This window comes from Paramisgurnus dabryanus, chromosome 8 (genome assembly GCF_030506205.2).
Source record: "Paramisgurnus dabryanus chromosome 8, PD_genome_1.1, whole genome shotgun sequence".
Taxonomy (NCBI): domain Eukaryota; kingdom Metazoa; phylum Chordata; class Actinopteri; order Cypriniformes; family Cobitidae; genus Paramisgurnus; species Paramisgurnus dabryanus.
Genome location: NC_133344.1, coordinates 39,308,962 through 39,321,368, shown reverse-complemented (window position 1 = coordinate 39,321,368; position 12,407 = coordinate 39,308,962). Strand labels below are relative to the sequence as shown.

Sequence of the window (12,407 nt, the reverse complement as noted above, 5' to 3'; positions counted from 1 at the left end):
ATTATTGCTTTGGCATGAATAAAAACCCTTTTAAAAAATGTATTTACAAATTCCTTTTCAAGCTTGCCATTTTATTTTAATATTGTCAGTCTTGACTCAAGATTATATTGAAAATGAAATGTCAAAGCATCAATTAAATTTTATTTTTCAATTTGTCCGGAATGATGCTTCATCACGTTAAAAATGAAAATGAAATAATTTAATATAATGTTTTAATTTTTATTTTAGCATTTAATTTTCAAATTTGGGACATATTTTGCGATTGTATTTTTTATTATTATATAATTTAATTTATCAATTTAAAAAAGTCCAAAAATACCTTCCATACAAGGTAAGTCACTTTTTGTCAACAAAAATAAAGTAGCAAATATTTTAAATTGTTTTAAATGAAAAACTTCTAACACAGACTAGCTTTTGTAATTCAGGTAATTAATACAAACTAATAATTAAATGTAAATTGTTATTTTCAACTCAAACTAAAATGGCTGTAACATTTTTTTAATATTGAACATAAGCCTACTCGGGCTACAAGGGCTGTAACATTTTTAATAAACACAAGCCTATCTATCACTTAGGCGACAATGGCCTTAACCGTCTTTTTTAGCCTGTCTCTTAATTTCTTATTTCTCCTTCAACCAGTTGCTTAGACAAACTAATTTGTTTACATTTTCTGAGTTTAAAGATGCCCTCTTCTTTTGCACAATGTTGCCTGCCAGTGAAAAAAGTATTTCGCATGGTACAGTGGTTGCAGGCGTGGCCAAATATTTGCGAGCTAAGGCAGACAGTTTAATATGGGCCTCTGCATTAACTGACCACCACTCTAAAGGACACTTATCCATCTCAATAATGGGTTGAGCTCTGTAGTTTTGTAGTGCATTGCTAACATGATTTTCTTCTTCTGATTCCGAGTCTGACTCTAAACCCAGCAGAAGGATTTTCCTTTTCTTAGCAGGCTCATGTTCTTCACTGGGTTGTGGAGTATGTGTGCTGGGTTCTGCCTCTTGTAGTATTTTTTCAAGGCTGGACCACACCTGTTCTCTCTCTCCTCTTGCCATGCACTTTAGGTCCTTAAAACGTGGGTCAAGAGCTGATGAAAGTTTCAGCCATTCATTGTTCATGACAGCTTGGCGTTCAGCAAGGTCTTTCTTAAAGGCAGTCTTGAACCTTGCCACATATGCTGGATCATCATCAGAGACCCTCATTACATGGTTAAGGTGGCAGAATGCAGGCAGCACCACAGAGCATGAAACATAGGTTTCACCCCCAAGGAGTTCAGTCACATACCTGAGGTGGAAGATAACAAGGTCAATAACAATAAATTTCAGTACATAGGCTAAAATAAGCATATTTAACACATGGTGGATTTTAAAATACTTTTAAAGTCATTTTATGGATTTTTTAAAAAGTTTTTTTTAACAAACATATTTATCTTTCTCAGTAAGAGCTGTAGACATTTTAGCTGTTTAACAAATACAGCTGCAACTATAAGTGGGATGGATGTGTGACAGACTTACTTGCATGGTTCAAAAAGCGTCTCCAGCTTGTGCAATTTGTCCCATTCAGCAGCAGTCAGCATGACTAACTTGTGTTTCTGTTGGGCTAAAGTTGCCTTAACAGCCTCTTCATTCCGTAAGAGACGTGTGATCATATCGAGCGAGGAGTTCCACCTCGTCGAAACGTCCTGTATCAGTTGCTCTCTTTGTTGTCCGATTGCAGTTTGTTGCTGATGTAGCTCCTCTGTGTTAGCAGGGCTGTGCTTAAAGTGTCCTACAATTTTGCGACACTTTGTCAATGCATCAACAAACCCACTGTCCGCGAGGCAAACAGTAATGGTCCTCTGCAATATGTGCGCGGCACAGGGGATGTGATCAAACTGAAGTTTTCTTGCTGCTGCAATCATATTTCGAGCGCTGTCCGTTCCGATGGTGGTCACTTTTTCTGTAATGTTCCACTTGTCTGCCACTGTTAAGAACTGTTCGGCACATGCATCAGAATAATGTCGTGAAAAGCATCCATTAACCCCTTGTCTTCCACAATATTAACAGGCCTACAGTCCATTGCAATCCATTTAGATATTGCATTTGTAAGTGTTTCTGAGGACGACTTACTTAATTTGCGGCGATTCTCAGTCAGCGTGGTTTGGTGAAACTTCCCTGGAGCATCCGGGGTAGTGCTAGCTGCAGAACTCACAATATGTTTTGAGTTCAGGTGGTATTTCATGCTAGAACTGCTTCGATGGTATGCAAATTCCTTATTGCAGAGAACGCAAAGGACTTTGGTTTTATCAATGGCTCCATTGGAAAGAGTTTTGAATTTAAATTTTCCATTTAGAAAGCCAGGCAGATTTGTGTCGTCGTCGTTGGCCATCATGCTTGATTGACTCGCCACTACAGTTTATTGCACGTTGTACGTACAGGTCTGGGGCGTGGCGCAGTGCGTTAAATGCGTTAAAAATATTAACGTGTTTTTTTTCTCATAATTAATTAATCTAATTAACGCGTTAAATTACCAGCCCTAAATTAAACATCAATTGTTATATTATATGTTGTTGTAATTGTTATAATCTAAGTTAAGCTGTATGTTTTATAGATTCACAGAGCAATAAAGTATAACGTTAAGTTACTACAAAGTTCACTACAGCTTCACTACAGCTTTACTACAGCTTCGTAAACGTAAGGGATAATGTAGAGGCAGCCGGTAGTTATCGGGAAATAAGCCCCGACAGTGTGATCAGGAGCGGAGGGTCTTGTTTAGCACTGAAGGGGCTTATTTCCCGATAACTACCGGCTGCCTCTACATTATCCCGCTTATTACACGGCTACTTGTCACATAAGAAAAAACCGGACATGAATATGAATTTGAAACATTTTATTGGCATATTTGTTTTAAATTAACATGTTTATCCTTCCGCGAAACTTTGCACAGATACATAAAATGATCGTAATACCTTATTAAGATCCTCTGCTTCATACTTGTCTGTCTCCATTTTTTCTCTTTTAGCCAGTCTTTGAGAAGTTTTAATGCCCATTCTGTATTTTTTTGTGTGTTGGCTTCGTAGCTGTCATGCTCTATTTTGTCAAGTTCAGTCTCAGTAGCTGTCTGTGTCTTGTCGTGGTTGTCCAGTGTTTGTCACAAGATGGCGCCAAACAGTAATCTTTATTGATCTTTATTGGCGCGGAGCGATTTTACTCGTACAAGTAGTACCGGCTATGCGTTATTACTTTGGAGCGGTTATTATTTGAAAAGAACGAACCTGCAAATGTCTCAACTGACCAATCAGAATCAAGCATTCCAGAGAGCCGTGTAATAAAGTAAGTTAACTTACTTGCTTCTATATTTAGAACCTTTAAGTGTATTTTGATGCTAAACCTGCTTGTTGTAGCTGAGTCAACTATAAATGCATGATTTAATGTTAAATGCTTTACTTGTAATATTATTAGAGTTTACTACACAGATGCTCACAAGTCTCACAAGTCGGCCACCTGACCTTCACCTGTTCACTTCTGGTGTGAAAACGCTGGCGCGTTTGTGCTGCCGCTTCACGCTGGTTACTCGTGGGTTTGTTGTTTTTTTTGTTTTGTTTTGTTTTGTTTGTTTGTATCCGTTTCTGGACATTTTCCTACTGGATATACTTTCTTTTTTGGATATGCTTCTACTGCGAGTCAACATAAATGGACTATTTTCTGTACTGTTTTCACTCACTAAGAACTGTTTTTGGGATCCTGTTACACTGATCGGCTGCGAGCCCTCTCCATTCCTATGCATATCCTTGCGACATCTGATACTGTGAGTATTTACTCTCTTTATCAATTTGTTGTGTCATTCCTCTGTATGTTTGGGTAGCCATCTGTTGTTTGTGTAGATTGTAGAGTTGATACGGTTCTGGCTAACGTCAGTTACACTGATAAGTTGTTGTGTGGGTCCCACCAGATTTTGGTCATGTTGACACGTATTAATATACATGTTTTGCTCATTGGTCTTTTTTTGTTGTTTCTGGCTGACGTTAATAAAGTCACCAGAGATGGCTCTGCAATTTTCTTCTGCCCAACTCAGAACCTTAAAAAGTTATGCACGCTTCAAGGTTATTATAGTTTTGCTTTTTTAAATTAGTTTTATTTTAATATCGTTTTCAATTTTGTTTTAAATTTAAGTTTAGTTTTAGTTAGTTTCATGAATGGTTTTGTTAGTTTTAGTTTAGTTTTATTTTGCAAACACATTTCTATTTAGTTTTTATTTTATTTAGTTTCAGTTATAATTTTAGTAATTATAGTTTAGTAGCTAACAGCAACAGACTGTCTGACATATTTATCAGATAACTGATGTTGCTGTCAGCCTCAGCTAACCTCACATGCATAAAGCACGATCTACAGATAAAAACCCATTAAAAGTTTGTAAACACTGCAACGTCTCCGGGTAGGCGGGGCTTTGCTGGAGGCAAAAAGAGGCGCAGACGCAATGCTAACAAACGTAAGCTAGCACATTTTAGGAGGAATTTATATAGGGTTTTCACCGACGTCACCATCTGGGCGGTAACCTATCACAGCCTCCGGTCACATCAGAACAACAGGACTCCTCACTAGATATGTCTTTCCTCTCTCCAGCATCCCCGCTTTTGACCTTCTCTGGAAAAATGGAGGAACTGGTTTATGCTGGAACTAAGCTATCCCACTCTATTGCTGCAAGCCCCCAGCTTTCAACCAGAAAACGGCAAGCCCCAAAACCACCAAAGCCAGTGGGCCCAGTTCCCCCTCCTCGTCCTGCGAGAGCTCTTCGGTCTCAGACACAACGCCAAGACACACACCCTCCTCCATCTACTGTAGGTGAACCAAAAACAACTGATAATGGCTCTCAGTGATGTGTGTCGAGTTCCTGCTATGAAAATACTAATACTTTTATCAAATGTTTACAAAAGCAGGAACTCAGTGTGCCTATATCTTTCTCTATTTCTGTTTTAGTACATGATAGAAAGTGTAAGGCTAGATCAAATCGTGTGGCAAATCAATCTAATCTGCTGCCTGTGACTTGTCAAACTAAGATCTCTGTTAGGGAAAAAAATTGTACTGTTAAGTTAGCACTTTTAAATATCTGTTCACTTAAAAACAAATCACTTCTAGTCAGCGATTTAATAGCCACCAACAACCTGGATTTTATGTTTCTAAATGAAACATGGCTAGAAGAAAGCTATAGTGCAACAGTCCTTAATGAAACAGCCCCTCCTAACTTTACTTTTATGAGTGTCTGCAGAACTGCCAGGAGAGGTGGAGGTCTAGCTGCTCTTTTTAAAGATGTCTATCAATGTAAGCAAGTGTCATTTGGGAATTACCCGTCTTTTGAACATCTAGGTATTGTGTTGAAAGGTACCCCACGCATTCTACTGATCATTATTTACAGGCCCCCAAAATACTCTCCAGCATTTGTTGAGGACTTTACAGAACTGTTATCAATGATTTCCTCAGAGTTTGACTGTTTTGCTATTGCTGGAGATTTTAACATTCACATAGATAAGCCAGAAAGCAGTATGACAAAAGATGTCACAGCTGTTTTAAATACTTTTGATCTGACTCAACATGTACATGGACCCACACACAATCGTGGACACACTCTAGATTTAATCATCAGTAAGGGTGTAAACATTTCATCAATTGTTATTAAGGATGTAGCACTGTCTGATCATTTCTATATTTTCTTTGATATATTAATCTCTCCTACTATTGAAACTAAATCTGTGTCTGTCAAAAAGAGATCCTTAAATGAGAACACCAGTGTGCTATTTATGAAGGCTATATCTTTAACACCAAGCATATCTGCAGACTCTGTTGATTTTCTTCTTGATTCCTTTAATTCGAAAGTTAAGAGTGCAATCGATGATATTGCTCCTGTAAAAGTCAGGAAGAAGAATGGCAGGCAAAAATCACCTTGGAGAAACTCAACAGCGGTGCAGAATATGAAGAGACAATGCAGAGAAGCTGAGCGCATGTGGCGGAAGACAAAACTTGTAGTCCATTATAATATCTATAAAGACAGCCTTCGTGCTTTCAGTGTGGAACTAGACAAAGCTAGATAGACCTTCTTTTCAAATATTATAAACAAAAACATAAATAACACACGCACTCTTTTTGCTACTATAGAGAGACTAACAACCCCCCAAGTCACATTCCAAGTGAAATGCTCTCAGACAGCAAATGTAGTGAGTTTGCTAACTTCTTCTCTGAGAAAATCAATAATATCAGAAAGGTGATCAGCACATCCTTGAGCTGCGCCGGGGTTAGACAAATCAGACCACAACATCAGAAAGTAGTTACGATGTCTGATTTCGAAGCAGTTGATGGTAAAATTTTGGAAGAAACAGTACAGCATCTTAAAACATCAACCTGCGCCCTTGACACACTCCCAACATCTTTTTTCAAAAGTGTCTTTAACTGTTTAGAAGCAGATCTCCTAAAAGTGGTAAATTCATCACTTATCTCCGGGACTTTTCCAAAGTCCCTTAAAACTGCAGTTGTTAAGCCCCTCCTGAAAAAGAGCAACCTGGATAACACTGTATTGAGCAACTACAGACCAATCTCAAATCTTCCTTTCATAGGCAAGATCATTGAAAAAGTTGTTTTCAATCAGCTGAACAAATTCTTAATTTCTAATGGTTACTTTGACATTTTTCTGGTTTCCGACCACACCACAGTACAGAGACAGCCCTCATAAAGATAATAAATGATATTCGCCTCAATACAGACACAGGCAAACTATCAGTGCTGGTGCTACTCGACCTAAGTGCTGCTTTTGACACTGTCGATCACAACATACTTCTTGACAGGCTCGAAAACTGGGTCGGGCTTTCTGGGGTGGTCCTAAAATGGATCAAGTCATACTTAGAAGGGAGAGGTTATTATGTAAGTATAGGTGGCCATAAATCTGAGTGGACATCCATGACATGCGGAGTCCCGCAAGGCTCAATTCTAGCGCCACTGCTGTTCAACCTGTATATGCTCCCACTAAGCCAAATAATGAGAGAGAACCAAATTGCCTATCACAGTTATGCAGATGACACTCAGATCTACTTAGCTCTATCCCCTAATGACTACAGCCCCATTGACTCCCTGTGCAAATGCATTGATGAAGTTAACAGTTGGATGTGCCAAAACTTTCTTCAGTTAAACAAAGAGAAAACTGAAGTCATTGCGTTTGGAAACAAAGATGAAGTTCTCAAGGTGAATGCATACCTTGACGCTAGGGGTCAAACAACTAAAAATCAAGTCAGGAATCTTGGTGTGATTCTGGAGTCTGACCTTAGTTTCAGTAGTCATGTCAAAGCAATAACTAAATCAGCATACTATCATCTCAAAAATATCGCAAGAATTAGATGCTTTGTTTCCAGACAAGACTTAGAGAAACTTGTGCATAATTTCATCACCAGCAGGGTGGATTATTGTAATGGCCTCCTCACTGGCCTTCCCAAAAAGACCATTAGACAGCTTCAGCTCATTCAGAACGCTGCTGCCAGGATTCTGAGCAGAACCAGAAAATATGAACATATCACACCAGTCCTCAGGTCTCTACACTGGCTACCAGTTACATTTAGGATTGATTTTAAAGTATTATTAATGGTGTATAAATCACTCAGTGGACTAGGACCTCAATACATTACTGATATGCTCATTGAATATAAACCCAACAGATCACTCAGATCATTAGGATCACATCAGCTAGAAATACCAAGGGTTCACTCAAAGCAAGGAGAGTCAGCTTTTAGCTATTATGCCAGTCGCAGCTGGAACCAGCTTCCAGAAGAGATCAGATGTGCTCCAACAGTAGTCACATTCAAATCCAGACTCAAAACACATCTGTTTAGCTATGCATTTACTGAATGAGCACTATGCTGCGTCCGAACTGATTGCACTATATTATATATGCACTATTTTAATTATTTTCTATTTCTCTTGTTTTTATTCTTATTTTTAACTGTTTTATACTTTTCCTGTTTTATTCTTTTTCACACATTTAAACAGTTTTTATTAAAATCACATTTATTTTCTTTTAATTGATATTTTAAATTCATGTATCTTTGATTTTTGTTTTCTCATTTCTATGTAAAGCACTTTGAATGACCTTTGTGTATGAAATGTGCTATACAAATAAACTTGCCTTGCCTTGCCTTGCCTAACCCGGATGCGCGGTCATTGTGGAGGCACTCGGTGTAAAGAACTGAACGGAGTACAATGGAATATTGTGCGCTTTGGAAAACTTTAAGTGAATGTAGACATGTCTAAACAACAGAAAATGCGTCCAAGATACAAAGGCATATAGGGAAGGACTTGGGGCACAAGAAAAGGCACGATATTTCGAGAAATTACAATTTATAGGCGGTGCAGATACGAGTTAGCTCCCTCTTCTTGGATCTGTGACAACCCGGCGATTCTTTCTTCAGTTGCATATCCCGATATAAGTTAGTCAACTACCTGTTTTTCATGCCGAGCCCGTATGTGATAAATATATCATATTTATTTATTTATATAAATATGTCAGCTTTATTTATATAGCAAATTTAAAATAGCCAGTGTCCTACCAAAGTGCTTTACAGTAAAAAAAGGACACAGTAAAACAATAAAAGCATTGTTTTTACCATTTACTATTAAAAATATTATTTTCATTACAATAGAAAATGAGCAATTAAGCACACTGGCACTAAGGCATTGCAGCGCAAATTTTAGTTGTGTTTAAGTACATTTTGTGCAAACAGTAAAAGTACATATTAAATACTCTTTAAATAAGGCACAACAAGTAGAAGCATACTTGTTTTATACTTTATGTACTTCAATCATATATCTAATACAATACTACTCTTTTTCTTGAGCTTTGCCAACCACAAGCGCCTCCTCTTATTATTTTTTTGCATCCCTTTCCCTGGTTTTTAATAACTTTTAGAAGTCGATAATATTCCAAACGTTTTTCTCAAACTGTCCTAATGGTACAATCTCAAACACGGCAATAATTAGCCATTTTCCTTGACGACGTTCAGGATATACATCAGTGCCTGTGCTCTGTTGTAATGCGGAGTGCCTCCAACATGGCGACTACCGCTCTGATGACGCGTCGTGAAAACCCACTATTAAACATGCATGCAAAAGAATGTTTGGAACTGGCTGAATATATACAGTCACTGACTCTGCGGACTGTGACAGATATTTTTGTAAATTAACTCTGTAACAGTTAGTTCTTGTATCTTGTTCTCATTGAAAACATTTGAACCAGGTTTTGGATATTTCCTAGACAACATATGAACTACTTTCGGCTGGTTTGGGGAATTTTGTCCAGGTTTATTGTCTAATGTAACCTATCGCTGGGCTAACTATGATTAGCAATGTGGGTTATTTTAAGAGACCATTCAAAGGATGGCACACACATCTATCGCTGTATGTTTGTATATAAAAACAGAAACTTGCTGATTTGTACTAGATAAAACCAACACATCAGTACATATGCATAGATTATTTTACCTGATATGAAGTGTGCACTGCAAACACAAGCATTATTTATGATCGTCTCCATCCATTCAACTCCGTCCGTCCGTCTTCTTTAATGTTATTTCTGTGAAGGAATGTCTTCCGGGACCCGGTAAAACTTTAGTTTTGAAACAAAAGTGCTGTTCCTTCTATTTTGGTAGCCAAAAGCACAACAAGACGACATTTTAAAGTCAAAACCTCAACTTTTAGCGCGCCTGTTATGAGTTCTTCCTTATGTTTTGCCTCCAGCTAGAGTGGTGACGTCACAGTGATGTAGACGATTAAGGGGTCCTGTTTGGTTTTAAACTAAACCACGTCAGATTTTCCGCCACGGGATGAGAGCTTATTAATTACAATACGAATACTTATTTTTGATAATTATTATTTTATTTCAGTTAGTTTTTTAATAACTGTTGCTAGTTTAGTTTAGTTTTAGTTTTTCATTTATTATGAATTTTTAAGTTTCAGTTAACAAATAATGTTTTTTAGCTGATAGTTTTAGTCTTAGTTTCAGTTTTCGTTTATGAAAATAACCTTGCTTCGGATACGTATAAATGGTGTGAGCTGCTTGGAATTTTATGCCGACCTCGTTACAAACACTGTTCACGAAAGAAACTTTGGACGTATCACTGCTCGTCTTTTAAATGATATTCCGGTTATCTGTTCCAACACCAGCGCAATTAGAAAACTACAACAGGAAAACTGTATGATCAACTTTGAAAATCTGAGATCAGTATGCATCGATTCCGCCCTTGGACGTGCCAAAATTTTGTCATCGGAAATGCGGTGTGCACTTCTGAACACTCGCTCTTTAACGGATAAAGCAATGGTGCTAAATGACATTATCACTGACACAAATCTGGACTACTATTTTTGACAGAAACCTAGCAGGTGCCAAATGACCCTTTTAACTTAAACCTCTTAACTCCACCTGGGTACACACATTTCTCCCAACCTCGGCTCCATCGTAGAGGTGGGGGGCTGGCTGTAGTTATATGTACATCTGACTTAAGTAATATTCTTGTTAGTGGTACTGATTTTGCATTTTCAGAACACAAACTTCTAAATTTCAGTTTTAGTTTTCCTACAACCACATTGCTTATGAAAAAAATGCTCACTTATCGTAAAATCTCTTCTATGGTTCCATCTGTTATTTATGATTCAATAAGGTCTTCTACTTTGTCAGACTGTTTATTATCCAACTGTCCATCGGAAATTTGCAGTATTTATAATAATTCAATTTCCAAAATATTTGACAAACATGCTCCTGTTAAAACCAGACTGGTTCCATCTACACATGTTTCACCCTGGTTCACCCCGGAACTTCGAGCAATGAAAGCTATGGGACGTTGTTTGGAAAGACTGTACAGGAAAACTGGACTCATTGTGCACTCATTGGCTTTGAAAGAATATTTGCTTGATTACTGTACAGCCCTTAATGCTGCAAGATCCTCATACTTCTCTTCCACTATCAAAAATTCTATGTGCAGACCCAAATCTCTGTTTGTTATGCTCAACAAGCTCACTAACCCTCCACAACATGTTATTTCTGGCTCTGAGACGATTGTGAATAATTTTTCTCATTTCTTTTCAGACAAGCTGAAGTCAATCACTGACTCTATTTCTAAAGACACCTATACAACTGACTCAAATGCACACTTGATGTCAATTGACGCAGTTCACTCTACAAACTCTCTCACTGCTTTTACTCTCTCCAGCAGAATTAAAAATGGCTGCAGTGACCCCGATTCTATGAAAAAACAGGCCTCGACCATCTAAACATGAACAACTACAGGGCCAATCTCAAATTTACCCTTCTTAAGCAAAATTCTGGAAAAAGTAGTGGCTTCACAATTTAGATCTTACTTAAGCGAAAATGGCCTTTTTGAACCTTTTCAGTCAGGTTTTCGCACTTCACATTGCACGGAAACAGCCCTTCTTCGTGTGATTAATGATATTCTTATGTCCATGGATTCAGGGTTAGTAAATATTCTTATTCTTCTCGATCTAAGCTCTGCTTTTCATACGGTCTGTCATGAAATACTTATCACCCGCCTTTCTTATATCGGTATCACTGGTTCAGCTCTTTCCTGGCTCATTTCCTATATCAGTGACAGAAAATACTATATCACTATACAAGGGCACAAATCTGCCATTGCTCCAGTCTCACAGGGTGTTCCTCAAGGTTCAGTTTTAGGACCACTTTTATTTATCATTTATATCTCTCCACTTGGTGACATCATACGCATGCATGGAGTTTCATTGCTATGCTGATGACATCCAAATCTATCTTACCACCAGCTCTGACAGGCTATCCCTGCCTGACTCACTCACAACATGTATCAGGGACATAAAGCACTGGATTTCCTTGAATTTTCTCAAAACTGAAATATTGGTGATTGGCACAACTACCTCAGTCAAAAGAATGGACCTGTCCATAGAAATTGATGGGGTTCATGTTAAGTCTTCTTCAATTGTCCGTAATCTTGGTATCTTATTTGACTCCACTCTATCTTTTGCCTCTCATATTTCTTCTGTTGTTTAAAAACTAATTTTTTCATCTCCGTAACATTGCCCGTCTTCGACCTTCTCTCACTTTAGGTGATGCTGAAATTTTAACCCATGCATTGATCACATCACGTCTGGACTATTGCAATGCACTGTTTCTTGGTCTGCCTAAAAAAACTCATAGCAAGGTTACAGTATGTTCAAAACTCTGCAGCAAGAGTTCTCACCTCCACCAGGCGTTCTGCTCACATTACACCACTACTGCATGATCTTCACTGGCTACCTGTGGCATCACGCATTCACTTTATGATATTGCATCTCACATTTAAGGCAGTACATGGTCTTGCACCTCCATACCTGTCTGACCTTCTCTGCCCCATTCTCCTGCCCGGTCCTTCAGAT

The 12,407-nt window shown here is 38.1% G+C and overlaps 1 protein-coding gene across 1 annotated transcript; it reads right to left on the bottom strand.

The window, feature by feature from the left end:
• Positions 1-620: 620 nt before the first annotated feature.
• On the bottom strand, positions 621-2,367 carry LOC135773240 (E3 SUMO-protein ligase ZBED1-like). The gene is made up of 3 exons (XM_073815579.1): positions 2,109-2,367; positions 1,515-2,022; positions 621-1,284 (listed from the first exon to the last, which is right to left on the bottom strand). Exons 1-3 carry the CDS (start codon positions 2,365-2,367, stop codon positions 621-623), a joined length of 1,431 nt encoding a protein of 476 aa, XP_073671680.1.
• Between the last annotated feature and the right edge of the window lie 10,040 nt (positions 2,368-12,407).

Coding starts and splice junctions, on each gene's coding strand:
- LOC135773240 (XM_073815579.1), bottom strand. CDS start 2,367: ATGGCCAACGACGACGACACAAATCTGCCTGGCTTTCTAAATGGAAAA. Junction 2,023..2,108: donor TGAGAATCGCCGCAAATTAA/GTAAGTCGTCCT, acceptor GTGGAAGACAAG/GGGTTAATGGATGCTTTTCA. Junction 1,285..1,514: donor ACGCTTTTTGAACCATGCAA/GTAAGTCTGTCA, acceptor CTTCCACCTCAG/GTATGTGACTGAACTCCTTG.